Below are 18,325 nucleotides of genomic sequence, written 5' to 3'. Positions count from 1 at the left end.
CAAACTCAAGGCACGGCCTTGACGGGGCCTTGTGAGGTCACCGACTTGATACCGCAGCCGCAGTTCTACTAATTCATCTCTATCAACTCAGCACACACTCGGTTATTTATAGTCATTTTTAAAGTTATATTGCCTGAAAATCTATAGAGTTTCTAGCAGCAAAAAGTTTGCGCAGGACCGGTCGACTTGATCCCATGAAATATCGTTTTGTGATTGCAGTAGGATACACAAAAGCCTTAAAAGAGCCATAAACTTGAATGAAATAAAGTTAACAACAGATAAATTTCTTTGCTTCCCAGAAACTAAAAGTATATTGTGTTTCTTTTTCGATTTATTAAACTCTATTTGGTTTTAGTACTTTTTAGCTTTTCTTATTTTACTCTCAGTTAATTTTTTTTTTTTTTTTAGCAAACGACCTCGTCGACTGGCCTTGCGAACGAAAATGTTTAAGCAGAATATGTCATTATAATTGTAGAGTATCTGGCTGCTCGGAGATTCTGTTAGCTCGCTAGATCGCGTGTTTGATGAGACACCCCGTGAAATCCGAGTGCTTAATGCAAATAACTTACAAATTATTAAAATTGATAAAAACATGTTTAGCATTAAGCAACACCTTTAAGACACGTCAGACAGCTGCTAAAAAAAAAAAACATAATAAAAAGGTACAGTGTTCTTTTGGTTTTAGTTCCTGATCAAGATAATTACGATTATTTGAAATATAAAACTTGTTTATTATGCACTTATCAAACTTTTATATTTCGTTGTTGCGTAACACGAAGAAGCTGATCCGAAGGAAAATTTATCCTCAGTCTTTTTCTACGCAAGTTAATTTTATTACGCGAAGAAAAAACTTACTGCTGATGCGCTCTTTGTTTTCTTTCATTTGATCTCGACTTAGCGGGTAAAAAATTTGGATGATCATCAATATGTGGATGTTAGTCATCAATTTAAGTATTTACAGAATGATACTTGCGCTTTCTCAATACTTTGCTTTTATTTACTTCTCGGATGGAGTTTTTTTAATCGAACGCCGGACGGTTTTATCAGAAGCCTGGATCGCGTGGCAAATGCAAGGACGCGTTCCAACGTAAACGCCTACTTTCTTTACACCATCCAGATAACTTTTTGTCATTTATCTGTTACATGTTTGATAAAAGCTAATAACACTATTTAAACGCAATTCCCGATTATCTTACGGGAAAAGGGAAGTAAAAATATGAAATTGTTATCAAAGCGTACCCAAGGAATTCGATTGTAATTTTGTCGAGATAATTTAAAGCTCGATATTTATGATTATAAAAATGTATAAAAGCACAGGGTTTATTTTATCTTCATTGGATATTCATTATGGGAATTCAATTCTGGAGATTTCTTTGCACGAACAGACATCAAGATAACGCCCGCAAAAGACTACAAAATAATCTCACGCACACGATCTGAGATTTATTTAAGACAAAGACGTACGAGGAGCGTGTTAGTTTAATATTTTATTTTATTTATATGTCAGGTATTTTAAAATAAATGTCAGATAATACTTTAATTGTAGTAGATATCGATGACAACAAATAATATACTGAGATAAAATAATTAAAAATAATCGGCTATTCTCGGCTAGATAAATTACAACTCGTTCTGTAAGCTCGTTTCTTATTGACCGAAAAATAATAATAATAAATAAAAAATATAGGAGGATAATGAGCAGAAGAAGTGGTAAAGGTAGCAAAGAGAGATGACCACAAGTACAAGTTGTACTTTAAAAACATACATGGGAATAAAACGTATGGTGCAAGTCGTTATGGGCTAAAACTTATTTCTGTAACGTAACCATACATTTATAGTACAAAGTGTATGTTTAAATAATAATAATAAAAATGACTAATTTAACTAACAGTCATTACGGGGGATTTCTTCAGCAGACTGGTCATTAAGCATCCTCACATACTGGTTTTCTGGTTATTACTCAACTTTACCAGCTTCCGAGAATGATAAAATAATTGAATTTGTTTTTGAAAATAGTTAAAAAGCAGCAGAAGAAATCTATATCGGCGATGTTACCGTTTGACGGGATATTAAAGAATCAAACAGTGAGCCGGGCAATTTTATGATGTGTAATGCTCAAAAGAACGACCTTGGTACGTCAGTTCCAAGAGACGTCGAATCGATTAGCGTCGAATAAAACAACCAGTAGGTTCCTTCTCTCCTAGAATTATGTATGTAGGAAGATACTACCGGCTGCAGCAGGCTTCTGCTGGAGAAATTAACAAGAATAACAAGATAAAAGAGGATCAAGATGATGGGGAAGAACAACAAGACGAAGTAGAAGTTGTGGAAGAATAACAATAAAAATAAGAAAAAGAAGAAGATCCTGCTGCTGCTGATGATGATGATGATGATGATGATGATGAAGAACAAGTATTTTCACTGCTGTTCATTCACCCGACCTTCACAAGGTCACAGTCTTTCGAAATAAAAAACAACTCAAACAACTTGATGGCGCAGAAAAAAATCACCGGCAAGGGGGGAAGAAACTGTGCGAGTACTGTACTACAGGAAGGGGTCTAATCAACGCCTGGCGTCATGCTCCAGGGAACACGCTCTGCAGGAAGACGGTAAGCAAACTCGCAAATAGAAGAGGAGCCTCGCAAGGACAAACAACTTAAAAACTTTAAAATATACTTGAAGAATTCCAGTTTCTTGTGATAAATTCATAAAATATATAAACAAATAATTGAACATTTGGAAATTATATAAATAGTCGAGTCCTTGGGCTAAGGATTACGTGGAGTTGAGTTTAATCGAAGAAATGCGTTCTTCGACCCCTCTAGATGTAACACTTAATTCTCCCTCTCATTCTCTCATTTGCTTGAGTATTTTATTCATCTCCTTAACTTCTTCTTCTTCTTCTTCTTCTTCTTCTTCCTCGGTTTCTATTTCTTATTTTCCTATAGGCGATTGCGCGCATGCACCAGAGGCAACGTGTGTCGCCCGTGCGTGTCGTGTGTGTCGTGCGTACAGTTAAAAATAACACTTTGCAAGATATTTATAGCTATCACCCGCGGATGGAGGCAACGAACTGCTACGTAGTGTGTAGTTGTATCAGTTATTATGCTTGTGTTTAAAATTCACTAGCACTGTACATATATATGATCACCAGTGAGTACGAGAGTGAAGAGTGAATAAAAGAGCGAAAGCACTATGCTTACCTCAAGGGGTACCGAGATTTTAAAAATACGATAAGGCAGCCAGCGAAGGAGGGTTTAGATGCACAACTAGAGCATGAGAGCGAGATAAATGACGGGAATACCCTCGGTACAAGCAAGCCCACATTCTGAGAGCTCGAGATACTGCCAAGAGTATATTGCCCGAGCTGATCGTTTGTTTGTTAAAGTTACTTCCGCTTGAGATTAAGATCATAACTTTAAGATGTGCCTTTTAATGCCAAAGGAAGCAAATAATAAACTTTTTAAGTCGAAATTATCGACGGAGAAACAAACAAACGAATGATAAAAAATCTAAATGAACAAATGGGGTATGATTACTGTTAAGTGCCACAGGAAGAACGCAATTTAGCGTTAAAAAAAAAAAAAATATATATATATATATATATACGTATATTTGATACTGAATATTGAATTTAATGCAAATATATATTATGTAAATAAACTCGATTAACTAATTGGCGGTATTGAGTCACGGATGAAAGTATTATGTAGATTTGATTGGAGGATTTATAATATTTTCTCAGATAGTAGAATATAATAAGGAGCGAGAGTAATGTCGGCTGATGGCGGACGGGAATGGGAAAAGGATTTAGTATTATATATTAGATAGACGAGAGTAAGAGGAATAAAAAATTTGCGGAGAGAGGAAGGAACAAGTGGGTGCATTGCGCTCGAAGCGAAATGGCCTTGACGTAGGCTCCACCGGCGAGGGCAAGGACGACCGCCGAAGCGTATTTTTATTATTAACTTTTTTTTTATTCACTTTTAGCATCACTTGTTGGTCTCTTCTCGGCACCCTGTATCAAGCAATCGCAACCGCACCTACGACTACTAACTTTACGGCCATTACTTGCTCGCTAATTTTTTTATTACACTTCTACTGTAATCTTCTATCTCCAATCTAATCTATTTATTATATATATACCACAGCATTTATATATTATTATGCGGTTATTCAATTCTCGCGGGAAGTCGCGAGTTTTATCCTCAAAAGCCTCAATTCCTTTGATATTTTATTTTACACCCAGAAGGTAACACCAGTACTCAAAATTTTTTCAGTTTAGTCCTCAAAGAGGTAAAGTAGGTCATAAATTGTGAAGACTAAACTACAATAACTTTCTATACTGTTGTTAATTTTAAAATTCCAAATTGATGCTCAAAAACCTCATTGAGAACTTTGAGACTTAAATTCAAATTTGTGTTTTGACTCAGCGATAAAGGGACGGCCAGGAATAATTCAGGAAGCGAAAATAAATTTTAAAAAAAAACATGGAATGTACGCGGAATATTTACTTAACGCGAGGTTATAATTTGCACCGTGGCTACAACAAACAGCGAGCACTGTTGGACGTTAAAAAATATTTTTTTCAAACGATTCGCGCGTCACTAGATGGCTAGTTTGCAGACAAGGACATATTATTTGTTTTTTTACTAACGCTGCCGAGAAACCAAGTAAACAGTTAATTTTTACTTTACGAATCGCTTTGTTACGTTAACGGATTCTGCGTTCGCTAAGTTGATGCTTTAAAATAGTCAGAGACAGCATAATGGGAATTCGTATCAAAAATAATGGAGAAACCTCATCTCGAATGACATTTCATCCGAGCGAGTCATAAAAAGCTTTACCGTTTTGGTGATCCTCCATTTTTGAGTACTCGATGCACTGTACGATAAATAATTCAGTATACGAGATAACTTTAAGAGGAAATAGAAAAGTTTTATTTATAAAATATATTTTTTCTAAGCTTCTTTTTGTATTTTTTGCTGCTGATGTTCTCCGGCCGGCTATAGAGTCGCTGGACCAGCTCTAAAGTTTCATGGTATATAGATGCGGTTATATGTAGGGCCATTAAATTACGCTGGTCTCTATCCTCGGATAGCATAGGGGCTGCCAGCAGAGAAAAGCGATACCAGAGAGCAGAGAAAACCAGAGATACCGGACGCGCATTTATATCGATGCATTAAAACCCGACGTCGATTTTCTAAGCTACTGTTCAAGACAGCATATTACATTATCATGCACCAAGCAAGACACGCATCCAATAAAATTCGATACCGAACAGATTTAGCGGCAATAAAAAAGTCGTCGGGCAACAAAAGACATTTGCAGCTAAGACTGTAAATTTAAATGGACGAAAAATAACTTGGAACTAATGGTATCAATGCATGTGTCTGTGAGTAAATATACATCTATATATATATCTATATATATATATATATATATATGAAATTAACGTTAATTGGTAAGGAAACACCGGGAGTTTGCAAATACTTCCGGCACCAATTATCCGGTAACCCCATACACCGTTATACGTAGTGCGATCAACGGAAACTAAACTCTGCATGGGATCATCGGTCCATGTTACCACAGAGCATAGAAAACTACCATGTGCACTTTCATAAAGGTCAACACATCACGAAAGCTTCTGCAGGCCCGGGCATTTTTAAAACGAATCATTATAACCTGAGTCTAATTATCGATTTCTCATCCGTTATTTAATAAAATTAACAGTGATAGCTATAATTAGTGAGGAACAGTAATAATATTAGTTAGTTTTATCGACAAACGTCAACCGGAGGGTCTAAATATAACCAAACTTGTGACAGCATTATTAATTTAATGAAACATTGACGGGCGTCTCGACTATCTCGGAAATAGTAAACGCTTGCATTGCAGATTGTAGAGTTATCGGTTAAATATATGACAGCACATCAACGTCACAGGTCAACGAACTTGTGTGTGTGGGTTTTCCCATAATCAAGTATCCATATTAATTTTACGAATATGATAGAATTTATGTTTCGCGCAAGCGCGTATTGTTACTATACATATATTTGTTTTAATATATATTGTGTATATTTTTATACTGTGTTTAGTCAATCAAATTTCATGCAATTTTTCATGTAGAATGCTGAAAAAAAAATTTTGCAAAGATTCTTTACAGGAACATGACTTTTTTGGGTCTCTTCTGGGTGTCGATCAAATTTTTTTTTATCCTGTCAACTGGTTATCATCAGAAACAAAAATTTTCGAGTCAAACCCTTCACGGAAACATTTCGATGTCATGTCGATGTCATTTCCTCTGAGTATCAATCGGACACTTTTTTTTTTTTCATTCTGCTCACTAATTATCATGCCACATTATTTTCGAGGCTCTTCCAATGAAAAATAAAATAAAATACCGAAAAAAAAAAATTTTCCAAGTCCTAAATCCTTCATAGAAACATGTCCTGGACATTTCGATGTCAAGTCAATGGCCATCTGGGTCTATCGATTAATTTGCTGTCCTTCTGCCTACTTATTATCATTTCCGAGGCTTTTTCAACGTAAAGTAACAGAAAACTAGAAGTCATGTGTCACGCGCGCGCTTGCGCGTGTCGCTTTTCACATAAAATTATTTAAATGTCCATTGCGTAAATTATCTGAATTTTTATAGTGTCTTAAACCTTTAGCCAATCACGTCACAACCCGTTTAGCCCCACATATTTCTCATGTCTTTCAAATTACAGGTATTATTAAATTGATTGTTTTTAAAATACCCATTTTATTTGTTTTTATCCATAAAATATTTATAATTAATGACTTTTCCACGGGTATAAAAGATAAATATAAATAACTTAATAAATATGATGGCTATATAGTGTATATTATATCAAACAACCGGTAAAGAAGTTGGCCTCGGCAATAATTTCCTTGCGATGAAGTGGTTAATTTTAAATTTTAACCCGAGGGTTGCTGTATTTTAGCTAATTTATACCTTATACCTCATAACCGAGTGTACCCGGTATATTTTAATGTTCATGTTATTTTTGGGCTCAGCAGGACACGGTACGTGTAATTGCTGCCACGACGATACATTACTTAAATATCTAAGCAATATATCCTTATATCCTCATATTCAGTTTCATCCTTTAAAGATCTTGCCTTTAACAATTTAGCACACGCGGCGGATCGAATTTGTGTTAGCTTTCTTCATAATTAACTGCTTTTTCTTTATTTATTTTGCGGGCTTGATAGAAGGTCCTCCTGTTCACAGCGAAATCACTTACGCTGTCATGCAGATGTGCGCTATCTGACAAGAAGGATCGACGGGAGAAGTATAACAGAAAGTGGTCGAGTTACTTAAAAGCGCGTCTCAGTTATAATATTATGCCCGAGCTAATGTTCCTAATGTCTATAATCTCAGGATAATCTTTAGCGCTCACTCTTCTTATGGCGCCCACAAGTCAACAACTTCTTGACGACTAAACTGTAATAGTGAAACTAGATCCATTATTAGCCATCCAATCCATCAGATCCCATGTCCCGAAAAAGTCGTCACTTTGGATGTTATCACAAACTAAAAAAGAAAAATGTCTAGTGCTAATAAATAATTTATCGGTCATTGATTCACTGATTTATTCGGCGCTTACCATTTTCATGGGTACTTTAGTGGATAAAGAATTTATAAAGACATTATAAAATGCCGTAAAAAGGTTGTAAAAATAATAATAATAAAAAAGGCGGGCGTATCTTAAGCGCTTGTACCGCTTAATCTTGAACGACAAATTTATCGAGTCTGGTTTTATACAAGTTACGTGTAATACACATTCGTGCAAGTTAATTGCCGAATTAATTCCGACATAAAAAATGGTTTAATACCAACACATAATATCCACACATGCGCAAGATATAAATGCCGGGTGCAAGAATGTTGTGAATGAAAAAAGCATCATCTTGCCAATGTTTTAATATTATACACAGAGAGATATAATATTATTATTAAGTGTATAATAAAACGTGGCGACTCCTTGCTGGGTCGTTATATGCCCACCGATGAAAACAAGTAAACGACCTTCTTGTTGAAGAAGACGGTGGCGCCGTTACAGCATATAACAACCAATCCGCGGGTATACGTGGGGTGGTTTAATGAATTACCTGAGACATCTTGCGATAGTCATTTCTGCGGTTATCTATCCACAGCGATCAGCTTCGTCTCTTCATCATCTCCTGGAGCCCAGCACCAGTACTACCACCAGAAGATGATTATGATGAAAAATAATAAGACAAGAAAAAAAATAGCCCCGGGACGTCTCTTCATATCAACCGACATATTTCTTACCCTCTTAATCATATAAATATAAATTTAAATTCAACTATAACTTAAATCTGTTTAATGCCCGTCGTATTATTCCATAAAATTCTGTCCGATCCATAATTCATGGGTTCCTATTGCCCGGGATAATCATTACGTAACAATGGCTATTGAGTGTAACCGCGAAATTGAAATCGCTCAAGCACCGTTAGAACATTCCTATTATTATCGGCAATCGAATAGACATAACCATAAAATACCCAATAAAACTAACAATAAAAGACTCGGGAGTTTAGGATTTAAATAGTTGATAGTCCCGTCGTTAACGCCGACGATATATTATAATTTAATTATGTTGAGACAAGTGATGGGTAAAATGGTGATTTATTAAATATATCCCGAGTAGTTACCTCTGCTGCAGACTCGTCCAACATATTAACAAGATTTTATCGAAAAGATTCACCAGTGGAATTACCGTCTCTCCCTGGTGCCAGAGCGTCGCGGCGCCACTATCTATTTTCTACTCTTTTTCTTCACTTTTATAACCTTTTTCTCTCCCCGACTGTACATCGCAGTAATCCTTATCCTCGCACGCTCTTTTTCTATTGGTTTGTTTAGTTATTTTGCTGGCTGACCAGAGCAGAAATCAGTGCGCACTATTAATTTGCTTAAAGCGCCGGTTAGCTATGGGAGAGAATGCGATCCAATGGAACTTACCAATGGTAATTGAAATTGTAAACACCATCCGGTAATCGGGCATTGAGTGTATGCAGATAATGCCACACCCAAGTTTGTTTACGATTTATTTATAATGCTTCCTAACCCTTTTTCACTTGACCCCTCGTACATAGATTGAGAAAAAAATTTTAAATAAACATTTGAAATGTATGGAATACGCATATTTGTGGTTTACCGTTTTCAATTCAGTCTGTGTCTGTATATATTTTTTAAGCTGCAATAATAATAATAATAATAATAGTAATTACGGTAAATGAAATTTATGTAAATAGTAATTGGATTTTTTGTGTGAAATAATAAAAAAAATTGAGTAAAATGATACTCAGAGGATAACGATTGTTGTCGAGAGATTCTAAAAATTTAGTTACGAGCCAGTTGATTTACAAAGGACATTAAGAATGTAAAAAATAAGAACAAGGAGTCGAGAATGCTGTGGAATTTAAACCAAAAATAGCTGGCAACTGGTCAGAGAATGGACAAGTTATATAGAATAACAGTTACATAAGTGGTGTCTTAAAACGTTCACTCACCCTTCAGCTGTGTCGTCTCGATGGCAAACATGTTGAGAGCAAGAAGCTGTAGTAGTCTTGTGCCAGGAAGTGGAAGAGGCGAATGCTGCAATAGGGCTCGAAATTCGCGCAACATTTGCACACCGGCTTCTTGAAAAGTCTCCATCCTACAACAAAGCAAACAATTATTCTTTTTTATGTTAGATCAAGACTCGAGGATAAGGCTCAAGCTGAGAGTCAAGAGTCGAGAGTGAAATTAAACCTGAGGAGAATGAGATAACTAATTAAAGTGAAATGCTAACAAGACACATTCGAAATGAGTGCAAATAAAATAGTTATAAGCGGCTCTTGATCCTCTTTCATTTGCTTAGACACTTGAGCTCATGAGAAACGTCTTGAGCTTAACAGCGTTGGCAAACGGGTTAGTGCCAATGATACATTTTTAATTAAAGGCTTGAGGTTTTTGGTTTTTTAGTCTCGCTGATACTCAGGCTTAATATTTAAGCAAATTTGTTTGTAATCTAAGTATCTAAGAGGGATTTTGCTGAGAGTTTGATCTGCGAGATGGGTAATTCCCGTGGCAATTAGAATAACGGAAACCGGCAACTAATATCGCCGTACATATTACCAGGACGTACACATTATAAGCTGGTGTTGTATGTTGAGGTTTTGCTACTTAAGTAACCTCAGTTACCTCGCGCTTTTTCACCTTCTCGTGTTATAAGAGGCTCCATCGACTATTTACCTTCATCTTAACTTTTTATTATTCCTAGGCAGCTACTTAAGTCCACTATAATATATGGTATTGGTAATTTTAATTTCTTGCCATTGGATTGCAACCGGGCATCCGTCCAGTGCAGAATAAAAAAATCAAATAGAATAGTCTCATAGTTTTTTCCCATAGAGATACTTTTAATTTAATATAATAAAGCACATAAAAGTTATCAAAGATAATGAAAATAACAAGTATCATTTCTATAATCTGTTATCTGGTGATTTGCTGAGGTATCATGTGCAAAGAACCGAGGATGTAGTCACGTTGTTGAGTTGAGCGGAACGAATGATAAAGGAAGATGCGCCGCATAGCATAAGACAATCTGGGACCTTGGTCTCTATAGACTCCAGACTGTAGTCTATCTCCGAGTCTTCGTCTCTTGTCTCTCGTCTATTCTTCTTTCCTATTCAGCTTGCGTCTTTCCATTCTATCCCCCTGGCGGTATATTCCCGTAAACACCAACAACAGCAACACACACGCCTCGGTTATCTTCCCACAGCCCCAACGGCCAACACGCCGTACAGTGGCAAATTTACGGGACGTAACGTCTTACTCTCCTGTGACCCCCCTGTCCCTATCCCTCTCTTCCATCCACTCACTCATGTTTTAATCTTGTGAATTCGTGACGTAACCCTAAGGCTGCACCAACATCCTACTTAACTACTGATACACCACCAAGATGTCTTCCCTTTTTTTCATTTTCTTCTTCCTAAAAATCATAGCCTTACTTTTTACAACCGACCAAAGTAGGCCTTGCTTCAAGATGCTAACCAAAGTCGCATCAGTTCACGGTCACAATATCCTTCCATTGTAATTCGAGACAAAAATATCGTAAATTATGACCGGCTACCATCAGTATCACAGAATCCCAGAGTATTTTGTATAAGATTAGGATTAATGTGTTGTATCGATAAAAATATATGTACATTTATGTATATAGTTAGGTTAGGTCAGAAATTTTCTTGTTCTCTAGTGATTGGTTGGCCGATGTGTCCAAGTGCCGTTAGATCTACCTCGTAGGTATCATGGCTTGGGGACTTTTGATCGCCCGCCGAATGCAAGTCTAACTACGGTGGGAACGTCGCCGTCGATTGGATGCAAGTGTAAACGTTCTTTAATGGAATCCACGCGGGCTCACTGGGACGCTATTAAATTCTTTTTCGACATTGTCCGACATCTTGTATTATATCCTTGTACGGTTTTCTTCAGCTAATTCTTATTTAACTGTCTCCGTCTTTCACAAACTTTTAACCTTAACCGTGTATTTTTGTTATGCGCGGTAATTATTGTCCCTGACGATGTTGACATTAAGTACATTCTTCCTCTGCCGCTGATTGCCTGTTATTTATTTATTTTTTTTTTTTCATCCTCAGCCTTTTCCTTGCGTGTCATATAATCCCACGGACATTTACTGTCTACGATAAAACATTTTAATATTTCATATACGTACTCTTTACAATATATCAATCATATTTTTCGATTATATTCACATCCCGTTCGCCATTTCCACTCTTACTCGTATTCTTTTTACGCGTTTGTTATTTATGAATTTTACCCACCCTCGCGTTTTATAGAAACCCATAAAGTACTAAATTTATTAAAACACCGGCGTGCTTTTTCAGCGACAATATTGCCAACTCAATGATATCATTTATTGTTAAAATATTTAAAACGACTTCTTTCAATACCTAAAGCCTTGTTCGCTTTTAATATTTTTTAACTTCCTTACTTCCTTCTTTATGCTCCTCTTATCCTCGCATTTTTTTCACCCATAACTTATTGTCTTTAATGTACACAATGTATTCTATACCTCTTGTCAACGATAACTTTGTTTTAAAATTTACTCCGTATAAAAATACTCGAGCTTTTTTATCCCGGGATATTTAAATATAAATTGCAAATCCCCGCCTTAAAAAACTATTCATATTTATTTTTCTACAAACACAAAAAAATGCACACCGCGTTAGAAAAAATCTGCATTGCCGATAATTAATACAAAAGATTCATAAATGAGGTGTGCAAAATACTTAGCTCTAACAGGAAACTTATTTTCTTATGATTTATGTAAAAAAAAAAAAAAAACGTTATTGCATGACTACATACTACTAAGAATAACCAGGACAAAATAACCGGTTAAAAATAAATAATTAAAACAAAAAGTATCGCAAGAAAAATTTTCATTTTTTCCGACAACTCGTATGAGTAATACTATAAATAAATATATAAATTACATTATTTAAAGAGTAACTTTGAGTGGTTATCAGTTGTAACCTACAGAAATTTGTTATTAATGTCCTAATTTGGACACACCTTTCCTGGTGAATGATAATAATTACATCAAACTAATAAATAAACAGCAACAGGAAAATGGACACCAGCAAAAAGATGAATACGGTGTGTTTTAAAGAATGATAGATGGTGTGTCAGATATTTGTGACTAACAAGTTTGCACTTTAGCGCATAACGGAGCTGGTCGGTACCCACCATCGTGATCATAGATCATGGTTCTTGACCCATAGAATTGCGTGGGCTGGGCGCAATAATCGTGCCACCATTCTCATGACCGGTTAAAAATTATCACAACCCAGTCCTTTCAACCTCATTTCATAAATTTTAAGAATCTAAGTTATTTTTAACTTCCCATTATGAAAACTTCAAATTTTTTTAAATTAAATTCCCGCCAAAAATTGAAACTTTTCAAAAAAACGAAGTTATTAATTTCGATCCGATTTTTGAAAATCGAGTTTTCATCAGATGTCCAGGTCCTAGGAAACTATTCTGACTATTTCCGGAAGGACGTCCATGTGTGTGAATGTGGAACGAATCAACTGATTTGAACTCTTAGTGGCAATCGAAAGGGCTCACCAAGACTTAAAAGTCTGACAGTTTTTTGAGCTGGAAAATTTCAAAAATTCACAAGTAATAATATTTTTGAGCTTTCTGAGCTCGAAAACAGTGGGAAGTTTTGGAGCTGGCCCACAGTTTCAGGCGGTTTTCAAATTTTTTTTAAAAAAATAGGGGAGACCGGGGCAAGACGGCCCTCCTGGGGCAAGAAGGCCCACCTCAAAAATTAACCAAATTTATTTTTTCTTGTTTTCTTTTGATTATCACAAATTCAGATTATTTACTCATTTTTAGCCCTATATGTGAAACTAGGGGCAAAATGAACTACTAAAAAATTCTAAAAAATAATGTATGACATATTATTATAACCTAGTCATGATTAATTTAATAGAAATATCATTTTTTGGTTAATTTTATGGATTTGGAGTAAAATAGAGCATTTGAAAGTTAAAAATACCCACACTCAATTTTTTTCTACAGAAGTGAACAAATTACTCGTATTATATCAAAAAAGGTTATTTCAAGTAATATAAAAGTAAATACAGTTGTTAAAGAGAAAAATATAAATATTTATAACGCGGAAAATTTTTTTATAATTCAAAAAAAAAATTTTTTGTTCCATTTTTTTCGAAGGGGGCCGTCTTGCCCCAAAAAAAAAAAATTTTTTCAGGAGCTTGACCAAAATTTTGGTGAATTGAGTTAAAGTTAGACGAGAGTAAATCGACTTGATGGTTAAAAGCCACAAAGAATAATAATCGGCTTAGGTGGGCCGTCCTGCCCCGGTCTCCCCTACACACCCGAGATTAATGAAGAGCAGAAAATAAGGTTTAAAAATAAAAAAAAAAAGTATATTAAATGTAAATGGTTTAACATCACGAATAAACGTAAACACGCACACGCTACAGCATCTCATGGCGCCAATAATGTCGCATGATACTCGTGAAGGGCGCGAAAAATTACGATGAATAACTATCGCGTAAGACAACTAGACATTAGACGTTAAGAACGATCTACATGCCTTATTATTATACTCAACTATAATTATATATATTATCATTATCATTATCATTATTATTATCATTATGATTATCGCTATTACCATAGTTATTCATGTAAAATAAGTATTTATACAAAAGCTATAAATAGCAATTACTTAAAATAATCATCAATAAATCATTCGCGTAAATATATACATATATATAAATAACTTGAAATAAATTAAAAGTCATTAAACCAACGTGAGTATGTTTAAATCCAAGCAAAGGACACTTAATGGAATGGATTATCAGCGAAACAATTAATCCGCATGACACGATCATGGATTAAATCACCAGTCTAATAGAAATGTAATTCAACTGGTTTTATCTTATTTACGAGATCTCTCATTCTCTTACGCGTACATATATAACTCGTATAAAATATCCCTGATTACTTGTTACTCAGTACTTTATATACATTTAATAGTTAATGCCAAATAATAATAATAATAATAATAACAGTAAGTGCGGGTAAATTTTAACGGCTAAAATAATTCACGTAAAGATAAAACGAGCTACTTGTTATACAAATTAAATCCGCCGGTGAATTATTTAAATGTCTCACCAAATAAAACGTGTTAACTCATCAAGACACTTGATACCGCTCTGCTCTCGTAATCCCAAACTCAATTATAAATCCATGATAATAATAATAATAATAATAAATGCAACTATAACTAACAGCTAGCTAACTAACTGAAGTCAACGTACCGAGCCGAGAGAAGATATAAGCGTCCTATCAATTATTAATGAAAATAAATCTAAAAATGAGTCGCAGCAAAAAGGTGACAGATAGAACACGTAGGAATTTATCTCTGGTGTAGTTTATAAAAAAATAATAAAATCTCCAGGATGAAAGACACAATGGCTAATCGACGACATGGACCGTCGTGTGTCCAGGTCCCATGTCTAGCTGTTTCTACAGTCGTCCAGTTCCAGTCCTCCAGTTGTCGCTCGATGGACGTGAGGAATCCGGTGCTTTAACACACGTGCCCACCACTCACCTATACCCCGTCTTTATTTATTTCTCTCTCTATCTCTCACTTTGTTGGCTCACTCTAAAGACGATACGATAGTCTTGAGCATATCGTGAGTTTGCGGTGTCCGAGGATGTCCTTGAAGCGGGCGGGGTCGTCACACGATGCTGCGGGTAAACGACCATCTCATATATACATACATATATATATAAATAAATATATATATACATATTACTAGTGATTTTTTAAACTTCTTTTACTTCAATATCAACTTCAACTTCAAGATCTCAAGTAATTACTTTAATTTCTTTAAATACTGATCATATAAAATCACTGATGCATTTAAATCTGATACTTATACTAACTTGTGATATCATTTAATGAATGAAATGAATGAAACCAAGAAGATGAAGATTATAATCCTAGATAGTTGTAGTTAAATTAATAAGTTGTAATTTAATTTAAATATAATAAATACTTAAATCCATTTAAATTAACTCTCAAACTTAATTTACAGCTGGATAAGTATTCAAATATTCAAAGCGGTAATTACGACTGGCATTAAACAATTAAACACGTGGTTATATGAGTAATTGTAAATGTTAAGAATGATAATGATAATTATAATAATGATAATGATAATTGTTATAAAAAATCCATTTAATGAAAGAGAATAAAAACAGACGGTATTTATAATGCGATAGACGCCGGAGTGCAGGATCTGAGTTAAATAGTTGTTAAGATGCTAGCATTAAATACCAAAGCAAACCAACGCATATCCGAGTCGCGTACTGGCGCCACGCAATTGTCAATTAACATTTTTACCGCCGACCAAGAAAACACGAAGACCCTATAAATATATATATATATATACTAAGCCAGAGAACTTGCACTGAACCCTCATACCCGGCTTACTCTTTTTCATTTTTTTTTATTTGTGTTACTTGATACATTTCATTACGATTACATGCGTAATCTACTGATACGTCATACTCATTCCGTAGGATTTAAATATTTTATAAAAAAAACTTATATTTAAATTTATATTTTATTAAATATATCGCGTTGCAGGTGTAGAGCCCCTGATACAAATTTACTGATTGATAATTTTTTTACACATTTGTAATTCCCAGAAATATCAAGAATAAGCACAAATAAAAAAACTCAACAGATAAATTTTTTTTACATCAAAAAACCAAAATTAGTATCTTTTGATGTCTAGATAAAATAAATCGATTAAGAAAAAAAAATAAATTTCCGTCTAACGCGATATTTAAATTTCTCCAGTTACTAATTTCCGTAAACTTAAACCGCAACATAAAACTCCCACTCACTTTAGTATTTTATTTGTTTAAATATTAAAAACCCCAGCTACAAAGCCGTCTCTCCCCTCAATAATTATCCCAATTGTTAATTAATTAATTAAAAAGTTTTAAAAACAAATAATTAAAGACACAAACAATTGAATGGTAGTAAATTTCAGGCCAGTAGTCTAGATAAGCTGGCAAGCTTAGCTAACTGTTATTATTGTTAATGTTTGTTGTATTTAACTTGACTCTTTCCGGCACGTGTATGAGCCATTCATACGTCGACGATAACAGAGACGTTATCCTGGTTACTTGGATTACTCGGCTGTATGTTACTAAAGTTGTTAAGCTGCTAGATAGCAGGAGCAAGAGCTAAGGCAAGATCGAGAGCGAGAGCAAGACCAGGAGACTAGTGCTTTCATCTCAGCTTTTAAAAAATAATTACCAACGTCTTCCTTACACCTGCAGACCGTAAAACACGCTCACACCTCACTCATTTATTCTCGCAATCTTTACTTGTTCCCCTGCTAGTCAGTTTCTCTAGCTTATCTCATTACTTTAAAAGTTTATACTTTTTATTTTTATCCAGGTACCAAATCAAGTGAAAGAAAAATAACCGCAGGTAAGTTAAAACTTCTGAGAATAGTTATAAAATCACCATACTTTTCACACCTTGCTTGTCTAACACTCAATATTTATGTACAAGTGTACACACTTATTATTATTATTATTTAATATTTTGTTTTTAAATTACTTACCCTATTTTTGTTATTAATTTCCCATGGACGTGGAGATACGAGGTCACAAATCGCTTGTTTACCTGAAAATAATTCATTTATTTATTAATTAACGGTCACGTGCTAATTGATCTGCGGGATTAAATATCCGCGGTATAAAATATCCATAAAAATTAATGAATATAATATCTATCAATAAATATCGATTACGGAATTAAAATAGAATTAAAAAATTGTTATTTATGGCTAATAACATATTTCTAATCTACATAATGACGATTATTAATTTTTATGAATATTTACCGTAAACATTTTACCCAGACAAAAAATTATATCCTAATTAACATATTAATTAATTAAATTAATAAACTACCTCAACACTACTAAGTTGCGCCAAATCTTCTAAGTCACTAGGAGGTAATTTATTTTCAGAAACACTAGCCGTGGATGTTGTACGTCTCATTCTCCTGCCGCCAGGATGGATCCAAGTTTCGCGTCTTAATCCACCGGCAATGTTGTTCGCACCCTCTTTTTCTTTCATCCTGGCACGTTCTTTCCACTCACGTTCTTCTTTACGTTTCCGCTCTGTTGATTCGTACTGAGAATAAAAAAATAATAATAATAATTATTATTATTATACTGAACTGAGTAAATATCATTTGAATTATTTACTCGAATAATTATTTCAAGTACTTGGTAATCTAGTAATCTACATTTTAAATAAAAGCTTTGTAGCAGACTAATGAACTTGCTTCGTTAATATTTTATTAATGGAAGCACGGGATAGTTCTAATTAACGCCAATTTATTTTTTAAGTTACTTACGTAGTGTAGGTACTGATGGCAATAACAAAAAAATTACAATATATTATTTTGTTTTAGCTTTTTTTTAAATTTATTTACCAATCGATAGTTACCTTTTTTCTATTTTCATCGAAGAGTGCGATTAAGCTTTCGCGCGCTGAATGAAACGGGTTTGAAGCCATCAATGAACGCATGTAGAAATAGACAGCATCTAATTTGCGTCTCTACAAAAAAAATTAATTATATTATTATTTAAAAATTTTAGTTAAAAATAACAAAGAGTTGAGTTATTTTTCAAATAA

General features: G+C 34.5%; 1 protein-coding gene across 1 annotated transcript in view; it reads right to left on the bottom strand.

The window, feature by feature from the left end:
* Positions 1-18,325, bottom strand: part of LOC103572201 (telomerase-binding protein EST1A) — a 40,995-nt gene that overhangs the window by 19,175 nt on the left and 3,495 nt on the right. The window contains exons 5-8 of the mRNA XM_053736975.1: positions 18,137-18,247; positions 17,594-17,818; positions 17,242-17,303; positions 9,565-9,710 (exon numbers count right to left, since the gene is read on the bottom strand). Of these exons, the coding sequence (XP_053592950.1) occupies positions 9,565-9,710; positions 17,242-17,303; positions 17,594-17,818; positions 18,137-18,247 (544 nt within the window). The remainder of the gene's footprint in view (positions 1-9,564; positions 9,711-17,241; positions 17,304-17,593; positions 17,819-18,136; positions 18,248-18,325) is intronic.

The sequence above is a fragment of the Microplitis demolitor genome, chromosome 2 (genome assembly GCF_026212275.2).
Source record: "Microplitis demolitor isolate Queensland-Clemson2020A chromosome 2, iyMicDemo2.1a, whole genome shotgun sequence".
NCBI classification, from domain to species: Eukaryota; Metazoa; Arthropoda; class Insecta; order Hymenoptera; family Braconidae; genus Microplitis; species Microplitis demolitor.
This window is presented reverse-complemented; position numbering and strand designations above follow the sequence as displayed.